Genomic DNA, 27,981 nt, shown 5'->3' on the forward strand with positions numbered 1-27,981 from the left:
ACCAAGATAAAATAGATTGTTTTGTCTTAGCAATTAGTTGTGAAAATAAAAGTGTTGCCTTCATGATGAGTTTGTTTTTTTTTCTGAGAGTTGTCTTCCTGGAATTTGTTATCTCTGAGAGCAGTGGAGACTGGGTTATTGAGTATATTCATGATGATTGCCAGACATTTGCGCTACAAAAGAATATCGAGATATGGGGAAAATGAGAAGGCCATGTGAAGACCAAGATTGAATGAAAGAAGAGTTTATTGTTATATACTTAGAACGTGTACATATGCCATGAAAGTCTTGCATGCTGTGGCTTCTTGGGTACATAAAGCCAACCCAATAACAACAATTTTAGTAAACACAGATTCAGTTTTTGTTAATTTTAGATATGCAGCACAGTAACAAATCCTTCCAGCCCATGAGCTGTGGTGCCCAAATACACCCAAGTAGTCGGTTAATCTGCATGCCTTTGGAATGTGGGAGAAAACTGCATCATGTAGAAACAACCCACATGGACATGGGAAGTACATACAAACTCTTTACAGTCAGTGGTGGATTAGAACTATGTCACCGGGGCTGTAATAGCATTACTCTTCCTGCTGTGGTAACCATGCTGCCTGTAGATGGCACAAAAAAATAAAAGGAAGAGAAAGGAAAGTTAATATTCACAGTTCTCAGGTAGTACAAAAATGTGCTGTAAGTAATGCAGCTAGAACTTTGGTGGTCTTGGAATAGTTTTTTTGGTTAGGGTAGAACAGGGAGGTTCAAGAGCATGATAACTTTAGAAGTGGGGAGTGGAATTGTAACCTAGAGAAGCTGGACGAGGTTTCTGGCCAGGGATTTAGAATTTTTACGAAGGCTGCGCTCTTTAGACCATGGATGAATGGGAGGTTGGTACCTCTGATGGACCTGGCTACATTTCCTGCTTGCTGCAGTCTTCTGAATTCCTGGTGATTGTTTTCCAATCCAAGCTATGATGCAACCAACCAGTGTATTTTCCACAGTCCACCTGTATTGGTTTGATACTGTCAGCGATGTGTCGAATCTTCTCAAACTCTAGAATGTCATGGGGTATCCACGTGATTAGAAAGAGGGTAGATCCCACCTCACTGACAAAAGGCAAAGGAGGAAAAACCCAACACCCAACCCCAACCAACCAATTTTCCCTTGCAACCGCTGCAATCGTGTCTGCCTGTCCCGCATCGGACTGGTCGGCCACAAACGAGCCTGCAGCTGACGTGGACTTTTTACCCCCTCCATAAATCTTCGTCCGCGAAGCCAAGCCAAAGAAAAGAAAAGAAAAAGATCCTATAGTTATTTCCCTGATAATGCACCAATGTCATGTTCAATATGATTGAGGATGTTTTGTAATTGTTTTTAACAACTTGGGGCATCAGAATCTTCCATTGTTGTGGTTTATTTTGTATGCAGTGTTTGTAAGGTGTAATTCAAAGGGTAATTGTTTTCCTTTTCTTCTAAATAGGAAAACTTGGAATCCATGATGCCGACGGAGATGGTGATTTTGATGTAGAAGATGCAAAAATTTTGCTAGGCAAGCATATTTCCAGTTTTTATTTTGCATGGAGTTCCAAAGATGCTCCTTTGTTTGGCAGTTGCATGACTGGCTTTGGTTGTTGTGAAAGCTTAATGTTAATACAGCAAATGATTGAAATTACGTGATTTTTTTTAAGAGTTTGTAACCTTGTTTTCTATGCCTGAACACTAAAATTTGTGACTTCGAGGTGAGAGAATACTGAGTAAAGGAGCAAATAAATCTTCAAATGTATCATCTAGTAGGTAGAGGAGCCTTGTAGTGGAATTAGAATTTTAAAAGTGCTTGTCATAAATATACAGTCACTGCAGGTTTGACAATATGAGGCTATGATTTTGTGTATTATTGTTGGCCAAATGTTGAAATCCGTGTTTGGCTTGTGTATTAAGATGATTTGTTGACATTCAGGAGTTACTGAGGATCTTTTAACTATATGCTGATGAGCTTTTAGCGATGACCCAGAGATTCAAATGGTTTACCTTGGTTCAATTTGAATTAGGCAAATCAGTACAAAAGAACATTGAATCAAGGTTGTGTAAACCTGAAGTGACACACTTGTTACTACCTTCAATGCTGCTCTAAAATTCATTGTTTTGGAAGGCGGTCCCCATTCACAATCTGGCCAAGTTTTTGACTGAAGAATAGTAATTTCTACTGATTGCAGCTGTTTGAGTAAACGTGTTCAGGGTTATTTTTATATACACAGGATGAGATGGGTATAATTCAACACTTTTCAGATATTGTTATTTAATGAACTGTCACCAAACTATTAAAATTCAGTCATTCATGGTTTTAAATAATTTTCAATGAATACAAATCAGACATGATCAGAAAAAATGCCATCTAATTTTCATCTTAATTATTAAAATTACATTAGATTGTAAAGTTTTTAATAAAAAGGAAGTTATGAGATTCTTTTCTGCTTAATTGGCTTAGATGGTTTTGTTACAAACTTAAATTGTAATTAAACTTAAAAAATTGGTACACTATCTTTTCAAGTTGCTTTTTAAAAAAAAAAATTGTGGACTAGTGGGGGAAAAATGCAGTTTCTGAATCAATCTGACTTCCATAGAAGTGGTTTGAGCTAGAACCTTGTGTCTGACACATGCCCAACAGGACAGCCTATGAGTTTGTTTCAAGTGTACATACTATTAAAATATTTGAGGTTAGGTTGGTCTCGACAGTTTTAGCAGATCATAATGATTTGTTTCGTATGCGTCTTCTGTTTGTTTTCTGCTATTTTTTTGCAGACACCTGGTTTAATTGATTATGGAGGTGGGGTGTGGGTGCTCAAGGGAATGAAAAAGGGAGAAATTGAAAAGTAGAGTCTGTCAGAATATAATTTTATGGCGAAGCACATTTCTGTTCTCTTTTTTTGTGTCCATTCTTGTTTGTAATTTAGAGGACAATTAAAATGAAACAAACTCCTAGTCAATATCTGTAATTGCAACTTTTTTGAATATTGTGCAAATTAAGTTTTTATTTACTGGGTGCAATTTAAGTTTTTATTTACTGGATTACTGGGTTGGCATTATAATAAAATGTATATGTTAGTAACAATTTAGATTTGGTCATACCCATAAAAATGACTGTTACTTAAACCTTTTTATTATGCATTTTAAACATTTAAAGGCATTGTAAACAAAAAAAAAAGGCTTTAAGTATATCTGGCAAAACTTGGGGTTGCCACATATCAGTGAGTACACTTCTAACATTTTAATTGAAGCTGTTGTTAGAATGCTGGTCCTCTGATTGACTATTTTGACTTCCCATTTGTTTCCTCAAATTACATTTGATTGAAGTACTTTGTTTGATAGAATCTTTGTCTTTGCAACTTGGTGGGGTATGCAAAAGATGGATGTTCTTGTTCAGGTGGTGGGGTGAATGAAATGGGTGGAAAAATAGAGAATTTTCTTTATAATGTGAGCAATGTTTTATGATTTCAGGAGCTGCGTTTCACATTTCTGTCAATATGTAGGGAACCTACAGTAGCACTCCGTCCGCTGTTCTACATTCTTCCATATCTGTCTGACCACTTTTTTTCTTTTCTCTCCTTTTTCCCTATTTCCCTTTTTATTCTTACTTAGGCCTCACTAAAGGTGATGGTAGTAATGAACAAATTGATACACTCGAGGAGGTCCTAGATATTATAACAGAGGAATCCTCAGATTGGGTTTATGGTTTCCTCTCATTTCTGTATGATGTAATGACGCCTTTTGAAATACTAGAAGAAGAAAATGAAGCATCAGAGGATGTTGCTGGTACGTCAGAGAATGAAGGGGTTAAGGGAAAGGAAAATTGCGTAATATTGGATTTGCAGAACCAATAGCAGTCCTAGATGAAATTAGGAGAAAAATTATCCAATACAAGTCTTTAAGAAGAAGCAAAGAGAAATTTTTGGAAAATGGAAGTTGATTGAGCTTGAGATGTATAATTTCATTAATGATATGAAGATGCATGATTTTGAAAAGCCTGTGAACGCACTGTGGCATTATAGGTGACAACAATAGACAGATGCAAGTTGTGTGTTATGATCCCATATGGGCTGTTGAGTGTGTAATTGAATCCTTGTGTTTATATATGAAACTTGATTGTCCAATTTAACAATGTCTGGAAATGTTTTGGTGGCAGTTCACTATAGGAAAAAAGATGTAATTGTGTATCTGCATTTTTCTTTGTTCTTCTGTCTCTGCTTTTATGTAACTTTTTGTGTTTTTTCACATTTTGCACTTACACAATAGAGAAATGAGATGGGATTGAATCATTAAACTCCTCAGAAATCTGACTAATGCTTGGTATAGTTCTTTGTGCATTTTTATGTAATAGAAATGTATCATGTTTGCATCTTGTAAATAACATTTTTATATTGATCCTATTATTTGAACATGCACTTTTGTTCTTCACTGTATACTAATATACAAAGAATTCTTGTGTCAAGAATCTTTGATGTTAAAAAAGCATGAGAAATATGCATGTTGGTATTCTAATGTAAATGATAATGAGCAGGTCCAATGCAGCTTTTCCTGACATTTCTGGTTTTACAAAACGATAAATAAATTGAAATGTGAAGATTTGATCTTGCTTGCCATTATTTGATAATCTGTTTGAATGCATTAAAGCAGCACAACGTTTTCATGGGCTTTCTTGTAGAACACTTGAATTGCAAGCAAAAGAAAGCCACTTATCAGGTGTTGGTAGATGGATAGAGGGCCGTTTCTGTGGTGCATGACTCGATGAATCTGATTCTCTTAACTAACTTGCTAAGTCTTGATGGATTTGATGTCAAAGTTACTGCATTTCTATCCAGATATTTTTAACATAAAAATGTAGACTTCAAAATAAAAGATGGTATTCAAGCATCTTTTCCTACTTTCATTTTTGATGCACACATGCTAATAATTCTGAGACGACCTAGTGGAGGATATATAAGAAATTATGTGTAATTAAAATAAAGTTGTTTGCTATCCACATTCAACAGTCGTATATACTTTGACAAGGAGAGGTATTTGAACAAAGTATGCCTCTCAATGAAGTTTTGTGAAATGTTCAATAAAATTGCTGTAATTGACAATTTTGAGAAAAAAATCTTAAATGTTTCATTCTTTTTGCCATATCTCTTCATATGGTCCATTTGGTAGATTGGGATGATTACAATGTCTGGAACTAAATGCAACAGCCAAAGAGGATGGACCAAAACTTCTGCTCCAAAAGTAGTGTCAATGTCAGGACTTGTTTGTGTTTACCCACAACAAACCATTTCCTGTGTATGCATTTGTTTAAATTGTATTCCATGCTGCTCACTGGGGTGACATCTACTCAGTGTTGCACCAATGAAAATGTGGAATTCAGAAACAGACCCAACTTGCACAGGCTTCTCTGTTATCAGGCCCCCCAGAAACTGCATCAGCTTAATCCTGTTTAAGTTAATTTTAATGTTTAAGTATGTCGTCAGTTTGTAAAAATATGGAAAAATAAATTTGCTCTTTTTGTCTTGAATGTTGTCAAAGCTGTACTGTGAGTGCATCCAGTTGTACGTGGTTTGCTGGTCCCTATATTTATTTTCTGGGGAATGCAAGCTATGTTTAGTGGACGACTGTGCCTGAGACCATGTTGGAACAAACAATATTGTCCCCAGGCAAGGGGCCAGTGGTTGGGGCAACCAAAGTTGTGCCCTGTGAATTTGGTCCCTCTGAAATGTGATCTGAATTTTTAATTCCGATAAATGAAGTTTCACAAGTGAAAACCTATCTTCTTCCCAGGTTGCACATTTTAGCTACTTGTTCAAAAGAAAATTACCTATTCTATTTTCTTTGACATCTTGAAGTGGTGCTGCATTTAACAGGGATGTCAATAAAATATTTACTAAATCTGACTATATGGAACTTCTTTTGACAAGGATACTAATTTTGAAAATATAGGAGACTGTATTCTAGATCTTCTCTGTTTACAGTTGAATAATGCTCCAATTTTGAATTGAATTTTAGGTGGATGAAGGTGGAATGGTCACGTATCCTATCTTGTAAGGATAGATTTTACAACAATTTGTCAGATTTCTCATGTCACATTTTTCTAACGTACTGTAGCAGCAGCTACACGGCTCCTGAAAGAACACACACAACCAGACGAGTGCCCATGGAGATATAGCACAGGGTGGTACCTTCGCCGCTTGGAGTCAGGATGTCTCGGAACCGCAGGCCCGTGATGGCCGTCTTGAAGCGCCTCGTCTCCTCATCGGACTTCTGGTCCCGAGCGAGCTGGTTGAAGTCAAGACCGGGCATCAGCGCACAGATGGCCAGTCGCGAGCGTGCATCAGCAATCACACTGTCCTTCCCCGCCTTGTGCCGAATGTCGGTGGTAAACTCCGACACGAAGGAGAGGTGACGCTGCTGGCAGGCCAACCAGGGATCCTTTGCCATAGCGAGCGCCTGGGCGAGGGGTTTGTGGTCGGTGAAGATGGTAAAAGTCCTCCCCTCCAAAAAATAGCAGAAATGCTGCACCTCCAGGTACATGCCCAGTAACTTACGGTTGAAGGCACTATACTTGCATTCCGGCGGGTGGAGCAGATGGCTGAAGAATGCCAGTGGCTTCCAATGTCCATTCACCTTCTGCTCCAGGACGGCACCGACGGCTGTGGCAGAGGCATCGACAGAGAGTGCCACATGCAGGTCGGTGTGTGGGTGGGCGAGCATGGTGGCCTTCGCGAAGGCGCCCTTGGTGGCTTCGAATGTGGTGAGGCTTCTGGGTTCCAAGCGAGCACTTTGTGCTTGGCTGCAATGATGCGCACAGCTCCCGGGATGAAGTGGTTGTAAAAGTTGACCATACCCACGAACTCCTGCAGCTCCTTGAAGCTGTCTGAGCGTGGGAACTCCCTGATAGCGGCGACCTTTGCAGCGGCGGGCATGGCTCCTTCGGCTGTGATGGTATGGCCCAGGAACTGCATGGACTCTTTCCCGAACTGGCACTTGGCCGGGTTGATGGGAAGGCCGAAATTAGCCAGCAGGGAGAAAAAGGCGCGCAGGTGGGCCTTGTGTTGTACCCGGTCCTTGCTGGCGACGAGGATGTTGTCCAAATAAATAAAGACGAAATCCAAGTCCCTGCCCACTGGAAGGCGCTGGAAGGTCTGAGCGGCATTCTAGAGCCCGAACAGCATGCACAGGTATTCGAACAAGCCAAAAGGCATGATGATGGCCTTCTTGGGTATGTCCTCAGGGTGCACTGGGATCTGGTGATATCTGCGCATTGGGTCAATCTTGGAGAAAACCCTCGCACCGTGCAGATTGACCGTAAAGTCTTGGATAGGGTAACGGTCAGGAACTGTTGCCTCATTGAGCCATCAGTAGTCTCCGCAGGGACGCCAGCCGCTGGAGGCTTTTGGGACCAGGTGGAGCAGTGAGGCCCACGGGCTGTCAGACCGTTGAATGATCCCCAGTTCCAACAGGTGCAAAAACTCCTCCTTTGCCACCTGGAGCTTGTCAGGCGGGAGCTGGCGTGCCTTTGTGTGAGCCAGTGGGCCTTGGGTGGTGATGTGGTGGAACACCCCGTGCCGCTGCGAGGCAGCAGAGAACTGTGGCTTGAGGAGTGTCGGGAACTCTTCCAGGATTCGCTGGAACTCGTCTCTGGGCGTGCTGATTTTGGCCATCTGCAGTTGCTCCAAGAGGGAGCTGTCGAGGTGAATGGCCTGGAAGGTACGGGCATCTACCAGGCACCTATCTCGAATGTCCACCAGAAGCCCGTGTGCAAGGAGGAAGTCTGCACCCAGGATGGCCATCGGGAGGGACGAGACAATGAACCTCCATGTGAAATTTTGTTGGCTGATCTGGAAATGGACTTTTTTCTCCATATATCTGGATTGCTGTTGCGTTGGCCGCTTGGAGGGGAGGTCCACGAAGTTAGATCCCTGCCGTGGCTGGGGTGACGCTGATCTAGGTTCCATTGTCAATGAGGAACCGCCGGCTGCTGACTGAGTCCCGCAGGTAGAGGAGGCTGTGTCCTTGGCCAGCCGCTGCAGCCATTAACAGCGGCTGGCCTGGTCGTTTCCCTGGAATGAGCAGGGCTGAAGACACTTCCGAGTCTTGGCTCCCCAGCGCTGGTGGTAGAAGCAGAGGCCTGGAGCAGATGCTGTGTTCTTGGTTATGCTCTTGGCGGCTCCTGCAGTGGCTGGATGCTCTACTGCATTGCTAGGGACGGGCTTGGTGTGGTCGTGCCCGTACCTCGTGACCTGCTGAACAGCTGAGCCCACCGGGAATTGTGCAAGCCATAGCTTTTTGGCCTTTTGGGCGACCTTCCTCAGGTCGGTGAAGTTTTCCTGGACCAGCGGCGGCCGGATGTTCCTGGGCATATGGTCGAGGAAAATATGCTCGAAGAGTGGGCAGTTGGTGTGCTCACCCATGAGCGCGAGCATCTCATCCATCAGCTCCATCGGGGACCTGTCCCCCAGGGCATTGAGGTACAGCATCCGAGCAATATGCTGGTGTCTGGATAGTCTGAGGGATCCGGTAAGCACTCGCTTGATGGTCTTGTATTTGTCTTCGGTGGGTGGGTGCTGAACAAGGTGCAGCACTTGTCTGGTGGTGGCCTGGTCCAGAGCACCGACCACATGGTAGAATTTGGACATGTCGGACAAAATATGGCGGAGGTGAAACTGAGCTTCTGCATGGCCGAACTAGGTCTCCGGCTCCTGAACCCAGAATTCAGGATGTTTCACGGCTATAGCGCTGATCCCAGGCTCGCTCATGATGGGTTCAAAGATGTTTGAACCAGTTGGGGTCACCAATTGTAGCAACAGCTACTCTGCTCCTGCAATAACACACACAACCAGACGGGTTGAGCTCAATGAGCAGACTAGTCTATTGCAGGCTGTGGGCTGCACTTATACTCTCGGCCCAGACCTGGCTGAGAACCGCGCTGGAGGACCCTGATGTCACCCAGGTGTCACGTGGTTCCCCAGCGCGGGCTTCTGAGCCCCTTGCTGGAAGGAAGGGAAAAGCCCCTGATGGCACCATTTTGGCCGGCTGCCCAGCCGGGCTTACAAGTTGGGCCGGTTCGCCTGCCTAGTGGTGAGCTAGGCAAACTTAAAGATTTTTTTGTTTACTTGTTAGTGTTTAGAGAGTAAAGCAAAATAGATAATTGAGATGTGTTTTCTTGGAATTCTTGCAACTGTAGTTCACCCTTTTAAGGGTTAGAAAACCATTCTTGTTGAAGGTACCTCAGAATCAGATGAAATTTCTCCGATATTTTAGAGAGTGCAATGAATACATTCATTATTCAAAATTTAGAGTAGAAATATCTTTAAGAATGTTCATTTAGTCTATCAAGTTTTGTTTTAGTACTTGTTTTAAACTATCAATCATCTGCATGGTGTTGCAGCTTAGTATGAAGCAAGTTCATGTTTGTAATCTTTCAGAAAACTAGTTCTGATCTTCGGAGGCGGGGTGTGTTGAGTACTGGTTCTGAAAAGAATGAGAAACATATTTACTTGTCACTCTGGATCCTTCCATGTTGTGTCATAATTCATTTTCTTGATAACAAGATTCTGTAGCCTGGAAAGAAAATCTTGTTTGTCTTCTATTTTTTGTTTTGGGTTCTGAAAAAAATCATTTGCAACAATAATTTTAAAATGCAATCACTTCCCAAATGGTAGCCTTGTATTACATTGAAGCTCCATAAAAACCCTGAAATGCTGATATTGGTTGAATGGAAAATGCTATCCAGGGCATTAGTTGAAATTACTGTTTCTTTTAATACTGGACCAGAATCTTTTGCAATTGAAAGCAAAACATGTTTAAGGATCACATCTTTACACTTCAAAGGATGAGGATCACTGTGGGTCTTTCTCTACTGTTTTTGATCACTGTCAAGCAGTTTGCACGTACTGAGGCTTGCAAACTGGATGTCTTTTCCCATTCAATTCTTAGTTGATTCCTGAATACAATGTATTGGAAATGAGCAAATGATCACCACCAGATATTGGGAATAATTGTGGGTTCACTTTTTCTGAATGTTCTGAGCCAACATTTGCTGGTTTATGTAAAACAAAATACTTTTTTATTAAAGCCATGTAATTGTTTAATCTTTTCACTCTGTAAGGCAGAGAACTGGAGGCCAGTATTTGCCTCCTCATTGATATTACTCTGCCATCTACTGATAAGTGTGCAAAATTAGATTGATTACTTGACATTATCCAATTCCATACTTGCAGACCAAATAGTACAGTTGGAATATATTGAATTGAAATTTTTAAAAAATAGTGGAATATGAATGAAAGGCATAAGATCATTCAATGATCCAAATGAATTGTATAAAACCATCTTCCTTCAAATGCTATAGACTGTGGATTTAAAAGGTCATTTTGGAGATGGGGTTAGTGATGAGAAAAGTGATTGAGGATGGGATTAAGTTTGTTTAGGTTATCAAAATTATTATCGTTAATTATATTGTCACCAAAGTAAACATTTCTAAATTAAAGAAACATACAATGTTTATTAATAGCAGAATTATTCCCTATATAAGACAATTTGGTATCTATTATGTATAAAATTATTGGCTCTGCTGTATTTTTGGACGGGTTACAAAGAGGGAAGGCATATGAACTAAAAGTTTATTGTAGCTCTGCTTCAGCTTTTTGTATGATTGCTTTTGATGTGGTCATTTTTGTCAGTATGTGGTTTGTTTTTAAAATTAATGGGCAAATTCAGGACATTTGGCTAAAGATACTTAATATTCCATGATATTTATCTACATCTTGGTGTGTCTGGGTTTGATTTAGTGCTGTAATTTGTATGTACTTTATAATAATAATAAAACTACTGTATATAGGAAATATCAAGAACTTCAGGACTGGTTAGATAGTAAAAACTCTATCATTTGATTGCTTAGCACAGTGGATTAAGTGAAACCTTTAAGAGAAGCCTTTACTTTCAACCTGTTTCTTCCATGTTATGAATGTAAATTGTCAATCTGCACTTCTAATTTGTCTCTACTTTGGGTTAGATGGCAAAAGTCATCACAAGTCCAAATCTGCATATTGACCAGGAGTATTCATAATAGAGCTGTGGCTGTGTAAAATTGAGTGATATGGTGAATTTCAGGGTTTTTTTTAAACATCAGTATAGTTTGCTTATCATCAAAATATATTGCATGTGTTAGTTGTCGCCAATGTTAATTTTTTAATTTAAAAAAAAAATGGTTTATTTTCTACTTCTTAATTTGGAATAATAATTAAAATAGAAGAGGCCATTACAAAAATGACACGATTAATGTCATTTGATCACCTTTTTTAAACTAAGAGAACATGTATGAGCTGTTTGGTTTAAAAAAAAATTCTGATTGTTGAATGTTATAAATATACAGTGCACTAGATTTCAAACTCTAATGCAAATCTGTTCAAGGTTGATGTGAGAAGCTGAGGGAGGTTAGTATACTCTATTAAGAATTAGCTAGAATCTACCTCAGACCGGTGAAAACAAAACTTTACCTATATTTCTTGCTGCTGTGTAAAATAATTTTGAGCTGTTTTAATTTGTCCTAGATGGACATAAGTAATCAATATTTGTGCTTGTTTTTTTAAGGACCATTGAAATCTCCAAAACCAATAAACCTGTTAGCTCATTCAATTAAAAATGATTAGAAATTATAATGTCTTATTCATAGTGCAATGTGTCATTTACAGAACTGTTCAGAAAGATTGATATTGTGTGATGACTGTGGGTTTTTCTTTACAGTTAGCCCCTTCCTTTTTTCTTTTCTTTCTTTGGCTTGGCTTCGCGGACGAAGATTTAAGGAGGGGGTAAATGTCCACGTCAGCTGCAGGCTCGTTTGTGGCTGACAAGTCCGATGCGGGACAGGCAGACACGGTTGCACGTTTGTGGCTGACAAGTCCGATGCGGGACAGGCAGACACGGTTGCAGCGGTTGCAGGGGAAAATTGGTTGGTTGGGGTTGGGTGTTGGGTTTTTCCTCCTTTGCCTTTTGTCAGTGAGGTGGGCTCTGCGGTCTTCTTCAAAGGAGGTTGCTGCCCGCCAAACTGTGAGGCGCCAAGATGCACGGTTTGAGGCGATATCAGCCCACTGGCGGTGGTCAATGTGGCAGGCACCAAGAGATTTCTTTAGGCAGTCCTTGTACCTTTTCTTTGGTGCACCTCTGTCACAGTGGCCAGTGGAGAGCTCGCCATATAACACGATCTTGGGAAGGCGATGGTCCTCCATTCTGGAGACATGACCCACCCAGCGCAGCTGGATCTTCAGCAGCGTGGACTCGATGCTGTCGACCTCTGCCATCTCGAGTACTTCTATGTTAGGGATGAAAGTGCTCCAATGAATGTTGAGGATGGAGCGGAGACAGCCCCTATATAATAGCAGATAAACAAGTCTACACGTGCTGGGGAACTGGAACAATACACAGATTTGCTGAGATCCTCTAGCACGTTTAAGCACTGTCCTATGTAATAACTGTTAGGGTTCCAGGAATGCCCTCGTGGAATCAACAAATCACCACTCAAATATACAATAGAATAAATTTCACTTATGAAATGGAGGGTGTGTGTGCGGGAAGGGGGGCGGGGGAAGTTAAATATCAATACAAAATTAAAAGAAACAACAGATTTTTTTCTATTTTTCATTTCTTTATGCATAAGTTGATTTGTGGTCATTTTGATGATTTGCAGTTTTTACCCCATGAAGTTTTTACCCTCAAGATCTATGAAATGGGGTCAGCAAGGTTAAGTGCAAGTTGTAAACCTAAATGGCCACTGTTATTTGTTGCGAAGTACATAACTGAATGATCTTGCCTGTATCTGATATGTATTTAAATGTGTACATCTCCATTCAAATTCAATGCTGGAAATCGAAAAGCATATGTAGTTGCTTGTGTCTCCAAACCTGGCTTCTGGCTGATAAAGAGATTGCCTTGTCAGTTTCCAAATTAAATCTCTTGCATGTTCCCCAGCTGCAGTGATCATACTGTTGAGAGGAAAACAATCCATCCGAAGGCATCTCCACTTATGAGGTGGGATTTTGTGTGACAGAAAATCATGCTAAAGCTAGTTTTCTTGGCAGCCCTTGCGTAATGCAGGGATAGTCTTTCTCTGGGTACAATTTCATCACGGTCACTGTTCATTATTTTATTGAGGTTGTTGCGATCATCATCTTGTTTGTTCTTGCTGCTTTCCTTGGCATTTTGACCAGTGTGATAAGTTTTTTGTATTTATTCCTATTCAATGTCATATTACTGTATCATGAAAGTTTCACGGACCAAAATCAAGTACTCCATCTGCTTTTGGGCTTGGTGAGGGAACATGATCAGCATGCGCACATATCAGTTTGGATGCTCCTTTTTGATCTTTAAATTTATTTAATTGATCAGACTTCTCTAATTACTGATCTGGATTGTCTATAAACTAACTGAAAATTCAGTCTGTTTTTCCTTCTTATAACTGACAGAATTAGGAGGGAAAGTGAAAGCAAAGGAAAAGGCTGAGGAACAAGGTATTTTGCTTTAAATCCGGTAATGACCAGAGTGGGTGAATTGGATTTTTTGAAGGCATGCATTGCATGAACATTTCTTTTTAAATGATGGAAATTACATTCTATCAGTTGCATGTATTCAATTTTCACATTGTAGTGTGCTATGTAGTGTTTTATGTAGAATGTTTTGGCATGTATTTTTAAGATGATTGAAAAGTGATGAGAAAAAGCTTTGCCAAATAATTTTTGAGAGATAATTCCACACAATATGAGTCGAGCAGTATATTTTCAAATATCTAATGTTAAGGATGTATGGAAAATGCATATACGTGACCAGTAAACTCAGATTAAGGGAAAAGGAACATGGCTAATCAATAAATCAAAAGTAAAAGGAATATAAACAATTGCCAATAAATCCTCTGCAGATTTTTTTTAAATGCAGAAAAATATTTGAAAAGTGATTTGTTGGGCCACAGTGGCTCTAAAGTACAATTGCAGGCACAAAATAGAAGTAAGGAAACCCTTTTGAAACTTGAGATTACTGAAGGAGAGCTGAAAACAGAAATAAACGGTCCCTTCTAATTAAGAGTAACCACGAGAGTGTGAGCTGAATTGGAAAAATAGATTAATTTCAGTTGAAGATCCATTCTTAATGATGTTCTCCAATGCCTATAATTTCTTATGACTCTGAGAAGATTTGGCGTGTCATAGAATATTCTCATCAGATTTTCACAGCTGCTCTATGGAAAATAAACACTAGTTTGGGCATTCCACTGCCCAGGAACAGAGAAGGTCCATCAGAGGTACTTTTTCATTGGTGTGCCTTCTTCATGGTTGCCTTTGTGCTGTCTTCTGAAATATGGACTCCCATGAACTTCAAAGTTATGATTCTCTCCACCTCGGTTCCTTCAGTCTGTTCAGGTCCTTTGGCCTCTCCTTCCTGAAATTAACAGTTATTTCCTTGGCAATGTTGAAAGCATGATTGATCTGACATCACCCAACCAGATTCTCATTCTCCATCCTATATTTTGACTTGGCATTTCCAGTAATTTAGCCAACAGTAATGATGTCCCTGTGTTGATAGTCAACAAGGATGTGATGTTGTCAATGAAGAAGTCGAGAATCCAGTTGCAGAGGGATGAATAAGAGTCCCAGATCCTTCCCAGTGGGTTCTTCTACAAACCCACCAATTGCCTCAGCTACCTTGACTACACCTCTTCACACCCTGTCCACTTCCTTGCATTCTAGGATTCCATTCCTTACTCTCAATTCCACTGTCTCTGTTGCCTCTGCTCCCAGGACAAGGCCTTGCATGCCAGATCATTAGAGATGTCCTCCTTCTTCAAACAACTTAGCTTTCCCTATATCTTCTTCAAACGTGCCTTCACCCGCACATCCTTTATTACCCGTTTATCTGTCCTGCCCACTTTGCCCCCATGCGCAACAAGGACAGGATTCCCCTTTTCCTCACCTACCACCCCTCCAGCTTCCGGGTCCAAAATATCCTCTTCTATTTCTATGTGATCTCACAACCAGATATATATTCCCCTCTTCTTCCCTCTCCCCCTTCTGCAATGGCTACTCCCTTGTCCACTCCTCCCTCCCCACAGATTTCCCCCTGTGACCACAGGAGATGCTCCACTTGCACCCTCGCCTCCTCCCTCACCACCACTCAGGGCCCCAAACAGTCCTTCCACTTTACTTGTGAATCTGTAGGGTTCATTTACTGCATCTGGTGCCCTTGTGGTCTCCTCTACGAGGGAAAGACTGGGCGCAGACTGGGAGATAGCTTTGATGAGAACCTCGGCGCTGTCCACCACAATAGTGTCCATCTCCCAATGGCCACCCAGTTCAATTCCCCAACCATTACCTTCCCTTGTCTGTCTATGGTTTCATGCACTGCCAGACTGAGACCATTCGGAAGTTGGAGGAACAGCACCTTATGTTCTGTCTGGGCTTTAATATTGACCAACGGTTTCTGTTGGAACCATCCCCCCACTCCCATCTGATTTTATATATAAATGGGAGAATGGATTAACAATTGGAGATAGAGAAATTCCATTGTTGAAACATTTGATTAATATACGGAATAGGGTACATGTTCAATTGGGAATGAGAAATTATGGGATACTTACAATGCCATTGATTCAAAATAGACTTGTCCTTTTAAAATAATAACAGACTTTTAAATAAATGGTCTAGTAAAGGAATTGGGAGAATAGTGGATTGTTTTGAAGGGAGGGACTTAATTAAATTTGATCAATTGAAAGAAAAATATGTAATACAAAGTAATACAATATTTTGTTATCAATTAAAGATGTTCTTGAGGGATAAATTAGGCAACAATTTTATTGCCTGAAAGGAGTGAAATACAAAGTTTAATTTAGAAATGAATCTATTAAGAAATTTATTTCAGCTATGTATTCATTATTGGTAAAGAATGGAAACAAGGAATTCATAGATCTCGACAAAGATGGGAAATTGATCTGAATGCAAGTATTGGGGAGAAAAATTGGTTAGAATTGTGTTATGACAGTGTGATGAACACAATAAATGTTAGGTATAGATTGGTTCAAGATGATTTTTTTGCATCAGTTATATCTTACTTCACAAAAATTAAATGGGTTAAAATCAGATTTATCAGATAAATGTTTTGGGTGTTATCAGGAGAACTTTTTAAAAAAAATTCTACTTGGTCATGTTCAAAATTGAAACCTTTTTGGGTGGATTTTTAGAACGTATTTACCAATACTTTTCCTATTAGGTAATATATCTGGGATTAGGTCAAAATTGACATTTAATGTTTCGAAAGGAATTTGTGAAAATTGCACTGGCATTTACAAGAAAATGCATAGCATAGTCATGGAAATCAGATTCAAATTTGGGAATGGATAAATGGTATGCTGAAATATGTACTTGTATACCTCTTGTTAAAATTATATAAAATTTAAGGAATATATATAATTAAAAATTTGGTGCCCATAACTACATACTCTAGGTATTACATTATGAAACTATCCCCTTAACTTCAAAACCTTATCAACTCCTTGTGTATATAGGCTTAATATTCTAGAGGCAAAATTTGATGAAAAAATTCAATTTAGCTGGCGGCTCGTTCCAGACTCCTACCACTCTGTAAAGAAATTCCCCCTAAAATTTTCACCTTTCACCCATAACCCATGTCCTATGATTTGTGTCTCACATACCCTCAGTGGAGGGAAAAAGCCTATCTACATTTACTCTCTCTAGATTCCTCCCCCCCCCCCCTTATTTTTATATGCTCTAGTTCTAACCTGTTTAACCTTTCCCTGTCACTTAGTACCTGAAGTCGAAGCAACGTCCTAGTAAATCTCCTCTGCACTCTTTCACTTTAATTGAGGTAAAAAACACAGAATTCAGTGGACACCTTGGTTGAAGTAAAAGCACCCAATGCTACAGAGACTCAGCAGGTCAAACAGTATCCTTTATGTAGCAAATGCAGAGATACATAACTGATGTTTCGGGCTTGACCCCTTCATCGAAGTATGAGAAAAGGCTGGTGAGCATTAGAATAAAAGAGTGGGGGGGGAGGGGTTTGCAGGGCTGAAGATGATAGATGGAGAAGGGAGGAAAGGGACAGCAGCACAGAGAGGGAGGGGGTGTGGAAAGGCAGGGCTGTGCAGGTGAAAGAACTGGAAAGTCAGGAAATGGGGGAGGGGGAAGAAAAGGCAAGCAGGTTTAATGGAAAGCAGTGAAGTCAATGTTCATGCCATGTGGCTGGATGGTGCCCATACGGAAAATAAGGTGTTGTTCCTCCAATCGGCAGGTGGTCAGGGTGGGACAGTACCTAAGGCCATGGACAGACATGTGAGTGCGGGAATGTGACCTGGAATTGAAGTCGTGAGCCACTGGCCTCTGAATCTTTCTGACTAGCTTCCCATTTGGAACCTTGTCAAAGGCCTTACTAAACCCCATGTCGACAATATCCACAGTTTTTCCTTCATCACTTTCCTGGTAACCTCCTCAAAAAAACTATAAGATTGGTTAAGCACAACCTACCACACACAAAGCCATATTGGCTATCCCTAATCAGTCCATGGCTATCCAAATACTCGTATACCCGATTCCCTAAGAGCACCTTCCAATATCTTTCCTAGTACTGATGATAATTTCCAGGGTTACTTTTGGATCCTTTTTTAAACAATGGAACAAACATGAGCTACTCTCCAATCCTCTGGCACCGCACTATCCTTTTGCTCTTAATATATATTTAGAAAACGTGAGGATTTCCCTTCACATTGTCTGTCAAAGCAACCTCATATCTTTTATTCCTCCTAATTTCTTTCTTAAGTTTTCTCTTGCATTTTTAATACTCGAGTACCTCATTTGCTCTGTGTTGCCTTATGCCTGCTTTTCTCATCTCTCTTTTGAATCAGATCCCCAATATCCCTTGAAAACCAAGGCTTCCTATGCCTGTTTACTTTGCCTTTAATCCTATCAGGAACAATACAAATGCTGTACTGTCAAAATTTCATCTTTGAAGGTCTTCCACTTGCCTAACACATCCTTTCCAGAAAACAACTTACCCCAGTCCATGCATTTTAGGTCCATTCTTGTGTCCTCAAAATTGGTCTTTCTCCAATTTAGAACTTCAACCTGAGGCCCAGACCTATCTTTCACCATGATAAACTTGAAACTAATGGGATTATGATCAGTGGACCCAAAATGTTCCCCTACATGTACTTCTGTCACCTGTCCTGCCTTCTTCCCAGTATTGCACTCTATCTAGTTACTTCCTCTATATATTGATTTATGAAACTTACCTGAACACATTTGACAAACTCCAAGCCATCCAGCCCTTTTATAGCATGGGAGGCCCAATCAATTTGTGGAAAGTTTAAAATCTCCTACTATCACAACTTAATGTTTCTTGGAGATGTCTGCTATCTCTCTACAGATTTCCTCCTCCAATTTTCGACGACTATTGGGCGGTTTATAATACGACCCCATTCGTGTGGTCATATCTTGCCAAACCTAAGTTCTACCCATAGAGTCTCAGTAGATAAGCCCTCTGATCTTTTTCTCTCGCTCTCTTTCACGTGCTCGCTCTTGCTCTTTCTCTCCAACTCTCTTGTCTCCTTTCACAGAGCCACCATTTGTCTGTTGGTCAGTACTCCTCCCCTTCCCATTCTTCCCCTTGCATCTCCCCAATCTTTAATTCAGACTCCTGCCAGCTTTTTGCTTTTACCTTGAAGAAAGACTCAAGCCTGAAACATCGATTGTACATCTTTACCTCCTATGGACGCTGTGAGATCGGCTGTGTTCTTCCAGCATTTCTGTGTTTTTACGACAATTACAGCGCCTGCAGACTTTAGTGTTTCACTCCCAGATCTTTAATTTGATTGTAACCTTTGCTGGTGTGATGGTGTAGTTAAGATGAACAACAGCCTGACGTAGGTGTTTATCTTGATCTGCTGCGGGGATGGCATCTGTCGCTGACCTAATTTGATAAGTAAATTCAAGTCTGTCCAGGTCCTTCCTGAAATGGGAGTTGATAGCCATCCTCCCTAAGCACTTCATCACAGTTTTGTGATCATCTGCCTTCAATGCCAAATTATGCATTGTTTACCAGATTCCAACCATCCTTTAGATTCAAAAATTCTTCCTCTGGTCCTTTCTAAACATCTCAGCCCTGACCCTATATCTATCCCTACTGGTTTTGACTACATTTGACCTGAGGCAACATTTGTGATTAATTCCATTTTCGGCCTCTCAAATACAATCACGCCCTTATATGATTGGGCAATTGCTGTAACTTGCAAATGCCTACTGGCCACAACGTGTCAGCCTTGCCCTAACCAATATTGTATTAAGTTTCCCATAGCTTTGCTCTTGTTGTACATGAAGACTTAGAAAAAAGATTTGTATATATTGATGGTTTATCATTCTTCATTCTCTTTTAAAATTTTGCAATTAATTTGTTGTGGGCAACCCTGTAGGCTTTTGAAGCAAAATCATACACTGCAAATTTGCCTTTTAAAAAAAAGGTATCCCTCATTAGTTATGCTAGAGTTAAGATTATCTATAAGAATTGGACTGAGACTAGAAGATGATAGGGAATACTTAGAAAGTCTTAAATGGAATAATTGGAAAGAAAGTTTCATTAGGGGCCTAGCATATTGCTGCTGCTTCTAATTTAAATTAATGATTTGTGTTTGCACTTTAAGGAATGGATTAACACATCCAAGAATGTTGCATACAGGATAAGAACACCATCAACGCTTGCACTCTGAGAAAGTTAACATGTTAAGAATTCCTGGAATCTTGGTAGATTTCATGCTGAATGTATCTAGCCAATTATACTAGCAACAAATGCTAAATTCAACATAACACAGAACTACTTAAATATTATGGTTCATGTCATGAAAATTTGCATGTAATGTTTGATGAGACTGCCAATTGAGTTGATTTGGTTCTTATTGCTGAAACTCTTTGTATGAGGTATTAAAGGCAGTGAGCTACAAGAATATTGTTTAGGAGTCTCTAGGGATAATTTAGTTTTTTGGCTTGGGGAGAAAAATCATATTGCAATATGCACAGCGAAAAAGAAAATACAAAAATACTTTTAACACTACTGGGAGCAACAGAGGGACTTGGGTCAAGAACTTGGAGAAATTGTCAACAAGGGTTAATAATTGGCCAATAATATATTGGACTGTCCATATTTCTTGAATGGAATCGAATGTATGACATGGATGTCCACATCTGTCGGCATCATGGATTGAAAAATACATAGAACAGCACAGGCTATTCCTTATTTCTCCCTAATCTTTCCTCCCTTCACTTTGTGCAGATGCCCTCTGGTGTTTGCTACTCCTGCTTGGGAGAAAGGTGCTGACTTTGTACCTTATCTATGCCTCTCAGAATCTTGGAAACCTCCTAAGTCACCTTTCACCCTTTGCACCAAAGAGAAAAGGCCTAGTTCTGCTAATCTTGCCTTATTTTCCAATTCAGGCAACATTCTGGTAAATCTCTGCATCCTCTCCAGAGCTTCCACATCCTTCATGTAATGAGGTGACCAGACTGAACACCATATTCTAACTAAGTGTGGTCTTGCCAGAGATTTAAAGGGCCGCAACATTACCTCCCGACTCCTGAACTCAATCTCCCAATTAATAAAGTCCAGCATACCATAGGCTGTCTTAACTATTCTGTCAATGTGTGTGGCAACCTTGAGAAATCTATGGATTTGGACCTTAAGGTCTGTCTGTTCTTCCACACTATTAACCATGTATTCTGCCTTCAAGTTTGACCTTCCAAAATGCATCACTTCACACTTATCCAGATCTGCCACTTTTCTACCCAACTCTGCATCCTGTTAATATCCTGTTGTTACCTATGACAACCTTCAATACTATTCACAAAACCTCTAACCTGTGTATCATCTGAAAACTTACACTATCCCACTAAATCCAGATCATTTATGTGAAATAAATTACAAAGAACAAGGGTCCCAGAACAGATCCCTGTGTAACTCCACTCGTCACTGACCTCCAGGCGGAATATTTTCCGTCCACTACTACTAACTTTAAGCAGAGTTATGTAATAAATTTTTTATGTTTACAATCTAGTTTGTTTTAAAGTAATGGAGAAAATAATGACATGGCAGACAAGTCTTTATGACCTGATGATTCTACTCCAGAATATTAAAACAAATAGGTGAGAACATTATAGATACTTTATTTACAAAGGAATTGAGAAGAGAAATCAGTTTAACAACATAAATACATTACTTAATTCTATCATAGATAAGTATCAGAATATAGACTGAACCATCTGCATGAATAAATATTCCTTGTATTAGTTCTGAATATATGAGCTCTTTTTATCTGTAGTCTTATTATCCCTGATTCCAAATAATCAAGTTTCTAAAAAAAGTGTCAACCTTGGATTCAGCCTCTTCAGCTCTTACTTAACATGGAAACAGAAAATAAGAACAGGAGCAAGACTTCAGTTCCTTGAGCGAATGAGTAGGTAATGAACAGAAAAAAAACCCTGTCCCTATGTTTTCTCAATAATTTCTGATCCCCTTAGCTACCTCTGAATTTATTTTAATGATTTGGCCTCTTCTATCTTCTGTGGTGAGGAAATTCAGAGGTGAAATTTCTCCTATATTTTCTAAATGGTACACCATGTTGCAAATAGGCTGTGGCCTCTGGTGTTAAAGTGGACCTGAGGTTGCTTGAAAAACAAACATGAATACAGCTGCAAACTTTTTTAATATTCATATGGCAAAGTGGGAGAACACCATTACAGCAAGAACCACTGCCACAAGCAGCTCTTCTCACCCCAAGAGAGTCTGCCTCATGGCTCACTGGTTGCATATTTATACAGATACAGTTCCAGTTTTCCAGAACACTTGAACAAACTTTTCCACATGTTGATGTTTCTTACAAGTCTCTTGGGATTCGTTAACCAGTGTCATGTCCCTTAACAAATGGTTACTAGTCTTTTACTGTCTTTGCCAAATAAGGAGTTCATTATGAGCCCTCCCCTTGTTGAATATAAACAAGAGAATGGAATGCAATTAGTCTCTCTACCAGTCAACAGTTTAAAATTCTCAATCTCACTGAAACTAGACTTCCCAGCCATCAGAAACATGCTCCTCTGTTTATTCTGTTCGGTTATTAATCTCCACTGCATTTGGGCAATATTTTTCTTTAAATATTTAATTTTTGTTATTTCCATATTGCTTGATTTAAGGAATGATTGGGTGAATTTGAAACAAGTTGAGCAATTTTCTTTTATCTGGGTATTTCTAGCAAAGCCTATCCTTTCATATCTTAATGATACACTAGTATTCTAAATGAGCTCTTTAGGTTACTGGAAGAAATAATTAAGAGGGTGGTGTTGATGGACACATGACAGAATAGATTGTTGTGCAGGGAAATAGGGGAGATGGATTGGAACTAACGGATAGCTAACTGGGGATTCAGGATAGACCCAATGGATCGTATCCTCTGAATTCATTGTTCTACCCAGTTAAAAACTTGTGAAGCATTGTCACTACAGAATTTGAAATGAGGATTGTGCAGCCTACTTGCACACGGCAAGATTCTAGAGACAAAGCTGAAGTTACAGAGCAGGTTATTTTTTTTTCTAATTGGTTAAAAGCATTGTTAACAGCATCAAATGAACCATTACAAATCTCGCCCTGTCGCCTTTTAATATTTGTTAATGTCTCTCCTGGAAGATGGTGATTCGATCACTTTAACCATGTCACCCTGAAGATGCTTAACAGTTTGGAATGAGCTTTTGTTTATAAAGTATAGGACAATCTATCTAAAAGCAACAGAATCTCTGGGGCACAGATGAGAATTAATTGATACATTTAGAGGCTGAATGGAGTTACTGGGAAAGAGATCATGGTCCTGGTGAGAATTTTGAAAAATGTGATGTTTTGTTTCTCTCCAGGTTTATTATATCTTGAACAAGCTGTACTCTCTATTTATTTTTTTTAATTGGTAGCGATTAAGACACATGGCATCGTAATAGGTCCTTCTAGCCCACAGGCCTGTGTTGCCCAATTGACCTACAACTCACAAACAATTTTTCTGTAGGGTGGGAGGACACCGGAGCACCCAGAGTAAACCCATTCAGACACAGGGAGAACGTCCAAACTCCTTGCAGACAGCGCTGGATTAGAGCCTCCGTCGCTGGCTCTGTGTCAGCATTCTGCTAACCTCGAGGCTAAATTCTGTCCCAGAATTTGAAAGAAATTCATCTGGAATATTTAAGATGAGATGCACCTCTACATATCAATAAAAAGCCATGCATTTAAACATTTGTTTTAACATCTTATCCTGAATGTGTATTTGATGTTCCCTTAGGCTTGCAACTCCAACTGACTGGAATTTTGGTCACTGCAGATTCAGAGTGGTTTAAGTGTGTTGCTGCATGCATGTTGATATCAACCTGTTTCTGGAGCTCAGTGTATTAATGCTCGGATTATTTATGGATGGGCTGAAAAGAAATATTTCTTTGGTGACCATTTTAAAAAAAAATGGTTGGGTGCATTTCTGCTGGGAACAAAAGCAGTTGCAAATTTCTGTTCCACACTTATTCTCTTACAATTTCCAGGCACAACTGAATTTGGGAGGAGGGGAGAGGACGATATTCATAATTATTCTCTTTGATATTTGGTGTGAAAAATTCTTGTGCACAATATAACTTGCTGAAATCCCAATGCAGTAAAACCCCTGGTATTCAGCACCTATGGGAATTGTTTGATGCCAGATAAGTGTATTTTTCAATTGCTTGATACTTACTCTTACAATGTCTCATTGATACACTTGCATTAAGAATACAGTGAACAGTTTAAAAGACAAAAATACTTTACTCAACTTGCACTGAACAAACTTGCATTTTCATTTTCAGTCACATTCTTTGAAAACATTTAACTGTCACTGCATCTGCAGGTTCCCTCCCTCCACGGAGCAGCCCAAAAGGCGAACAATAAAATTATAGATAATTAACTCCCTCCCCCAAGTTTACAGATAAAGACTCTGATCAAGGCAACTGTTACTAAGCAGGGATAAGGAGACACTTGAAGGGAGTCATCCCAATGGTAAGCTTTATCAATCATCTCTTCATCCTGGCCAATGCTGTTTCTCACAATTTTATTCCAACAGTTGCTACGAGCAAAGCACGACTAAGCCAATCTGCTGGCTGAATATTTGCTGCCATCTTCAACAAAGATTTATGTGTTACTGCAGAAAACCTTTATTTTTACAATTTTAAACTTCCATACTTTTTACCTATTACTTCATTCTTATTTATTTTAATTTTTAAATTTATTTTTTTTGTGGGTTGTTTGAATTCCTGAAACCAGGTGTTTAACTGTAGCTCTTCAGCATGTCTCTTCCAAACTGAAACAAACATTTATTTGCAACACTTATTTTAACAAAAGCTTCATTTGACTAGCTGTATATTAATTAAAAAATTGTATTTGAAGTTGGATTTCCTTTTTCCCTCATGCTGTATTTCCAAGTTTCTGTATTCAAAATTACATTTGAAATATTTTGAGGACATAGACCAGTGGTTTTCAAACTTTTTCTTTCCACTCATGTACCACTTTTATAGGTACTCTGTGATTAGTAAGGGATTATTTAAGATGGTATGTGAGTGGAAAGAAAAAGTTTGAAAACCACTGTTTTAATCATACCTAATTGACTCATTATGTGCACAGTTTCATAACTGTAAAGGAAATGGGCCAATGACAATTTTTCTCAAGCAAAATATTTCAGTAACAATTGGGTCTAGAGCAGTGGTTCTCAACCTTTTTCCCCCACTCACATACCACCTTAAATAATAATCACAGAGCACCAATGGCATGGGGATTATTTAAAATGGTATGTGAGTGGAAAAAAAGTTTGAAAACCACACACACACACACACACACACACCTATGTCTGTGAATCCATTCTGAATGTGTATGCATTAAGTGTTCCATGTGCTTTTTCCTTTTCATTCATAATTTGATTTTTCTTGAAATAAGTGAAGGAAGTACTAAGAGAGCTTAAAAAGGCAAAAGACAAACCAGAAATGAAGAGAACCAAGAGACCGAAACTTTCAAGAGGCGCTGAGGAGCAGTCTAAAAAATCAAAGAAAGAAAAGGGAGAATTGAAAAGAACAAAACTGAAAAAAGAAAAGCCTGATCACAGACCTGAACTGCAAAAAAAGGAATCTGAAAGGGAGAAGACAGTCAAGGTCGCTAAAGCAAAAGCAGAGGAAAAATCTCAATCTTTGAAGGAGAAAGTTAAAAAACTCTTTCAGAAATTTAAGGCTGGAGAAAATGTACAAGCGAAGGATAAAAAGAAACCAGAGGTTAAGTCCATCAATAAGCAGAAAAAAAATAAGGAATGAAATATCACCTCAAGAAATGAAGTTTTGTGGACTGGTGCAGGGACAGCAATCCAGTCAATCTCTCCCTAACAATGAGCCCCAGACTTTTCTGGTTTAACTGCTTCAAATGTGTGTACAGTAATATGCTTGTCTCAGATGCATTTGAGCAATTTAAACTGATAAAACTATTTTGCCAAGCATAGTTCTAGTAACATAATTGTGGCAGCATTTCATTACTAGTTAAAATGGTGAAAGGGAAATATTGAACAAAAATAGAAATACTCAATTTCCTTAGTTATATTAATCCTTTATATAGTTGCTTCTTAAAAAAAGTGTATTGAAACTGAATTCTCATTATTTAAACATCCTCTAGACTGTTTTTAAAAAAAAAGCTTGTTCCTTGAGCTTTTTTGATTTGTGCAGATACCATTAAAGCATTGTTTATCTATCTTGACATCTGTAATCTTCCTAATGGCTTTTAACTTTTTTTGAAAATGTCCAGTTTGTATGTATTCTACTTGTGCTAAATTGTAGCTTGCACTGTCAATCAGATTCATTGCTTTGTATGTTCCTCTATAATTTCATGGTAGGGAGAAGATTGCAAGTTGTTTTGGATTGATTCAAAAATGTGTTTCATTCTTGTCCCAGTATCCATTACACTGTTCGATTCCAATCTTCTTCTACTGCGTTGCTTTATAATAAATCTATGCAGCTAAAGAAAATTGTGGAACTACAGAAACTTGTTTAAATTTTGCCTTTTGTTCTTGCTTTATTCTTTCTTATCCTGTACCCTCTTTAGCTTTGACTAACATTTTACTAACATGCTAGTCGAGCCATTGCATCTCCGATTCCATCTTCTGTTTAGAGATGGCACCAAATTAATTGGATTGGGCTGAAAATCATGATGGTTTTCTTTCTCCTCCACCACTCCCTTCAGAAGAAATTATAGGCAGTTTGCGTTGACTGAAGATTGGATTTCAATTTTTAAAAATGCAAGTTGCTTGTGTGAAATATAAATATGAATAACTTTGCATAAAGAAAATTTGAATCAAGCTGCAAACAATAATCATGCAGGTCAATTTACTGGATATTGCTCTCAATGAAATGATAACGATATTGTATCAACCTGTGTGCAGAGATTGCAGATGCTGCAAGTTTGAAATGTAAAACTGGAATTACTGGAAAAGTTCAGCAGATTAGATAGTATTTGTGGAGAGAGAAAAAGAAGCAAGTTTCAAGTCATTTACATTTGTCAGTGAATGGTAAAAAATCAGAATAGGTCAGGTAGTACATGTGGAAGGAAAACTGCCTAACCATTCAGTCCCAGCATCCTTGATCAGAACTTTTTACGTGTTTTCTATTTTATTTCTGATTTCTAACGTCTTCAGCTTGTATTAAATTTCAATAGTGAATAAAAGTAAGGAGGGAAAGCAAAAGAGATAATCGGACAACTAGGATAATAATAGATGAAATGAAAACATTTTAGATTGATGAATGATTAATGATCTGACATTTAATTGATCATTTTCCCACAGATGCTGCTTGGCCTATTGTTCATTGAATACAATTATTTAATTTGAATGAATTGGTTGAAGATAGTAACATGAATAATTTTAACTTCACGCTATAATACATGTTAGAATTTGCTTCCCTTGCCTTTTTCCTCCGTGCACATTAAATTATGTGATAATTTTCTATCATTTAACATTGTATGATCAGATGGGTTTCCTGCAGTAAAATTAAGAAAATGGCACCATTCATAATTAAATGCTAGAGTATGAAACATTGCAGTTTAATTGGTGAAGTCAAACTGGTTTCTAGCCATTCTTCCTAACAGCAAAATATTCCTTATCCTTTTCAATAATATCTCACTTGACTTGAACCTTTGCAATACACACATACAAATATGTTGAACTTAAATTAGACACTTCCAGTAGCAAGGTTTTTAACTTGTTGAGTTTGTCATTTTTTATTTGCATATTCACTATCCTCAAATATACAGCTGGATTGGAAGGCATTTTGGATAAATGGTGATGGTGATAGAACAGACCCCTGCTAACACCTTATAATCTCTGCAAGGTATTGAAGCCATTGTAAATTTTGGTCCTCAGTCAAATACTCCAGAACGTCTTCTACCTGTCTGGAAGGGATCAGAAACCTGGGGAAACTATCTACAATGTATGCCATTGTAGAGTTGCAAAGCCAATGAAAAACAGTCAGAGAATCTGTGTGTGGCGATGGGGAATTGGAGGTGGTATTCCAGCTCCTGGTGCAAGAAAAGTGCTAGAAGAACTCTAGGCAATGCAGCATAGATGGAAAGCTGCAGGCAGTGACGTTTCAGGCCTGAACCCCTTTGCCAGTATTCCAAAACTCAGGCAAATACCTTAGCAAGGCTGGATTGTGGGGAAAGGGGGGGAGCACAGGCCAACAGTTGAGGGGAAATAGAGAAGGGAGCTGAGAGATGAAAGGGAGAAAGTGTAGAGGGCTGAGAAAGATGCTGTCTGTTAGGAGAAGGAAAGGGTTTGGAGCTAAAAAGAGATGGAGAAATAGTTGGATTGGGAGAGGGGGTTAACTGAAATCGGAGAATTCAATGTTAATG

The 27,981-nt window shown here is 39.2% G+C and overlaps 1 protein-coding gene across 3 annotated transcripts in view; it reads left to right on the forward strand.

Moving 5' to 3' along the window:
* asph (aspartate beta-hydroxylase) overlaps positions 1 to 27,981 on the forward strand; it is a 175,919-nt gene that overhangs the window by 62,019 nt on the left and 85,919 nt on the right. For 2 of the 3 annotated variants that reach the window (XM_069921404.1, XM_069921405.1), the window contains exon 3: positions 1,472 to 1,540. In XM_069921404.1, the coding sequence (XP_069777505.1) occupies positions 1,472 to 1,540 (69 nt within the window). Of the gene's footprint in view, positions 1 to 1,471; positions 1,541 to 13,475; positions 13,521 to 25,035; positions 26,132 to 27,981 lie in introns of those variants that run through there. The other variant, XM_069921406.1, reaches the window with a different exon arrangement.

This window comes from Narcine bancroftii, chromosome 2, assembly GCF_036971445.1.
Source record: "Narcine bancroftii isolate sNarBan1 chromosome 2, sNarBan1.hap1, whole genome shotgun sequence".
Taxonomy (NCBI): Eukaryota; Metazoa; Chordata; class Chondrichthyes; order Torpediniformes; family Narcinidae; genus Narcine; species Narcine bancroftii.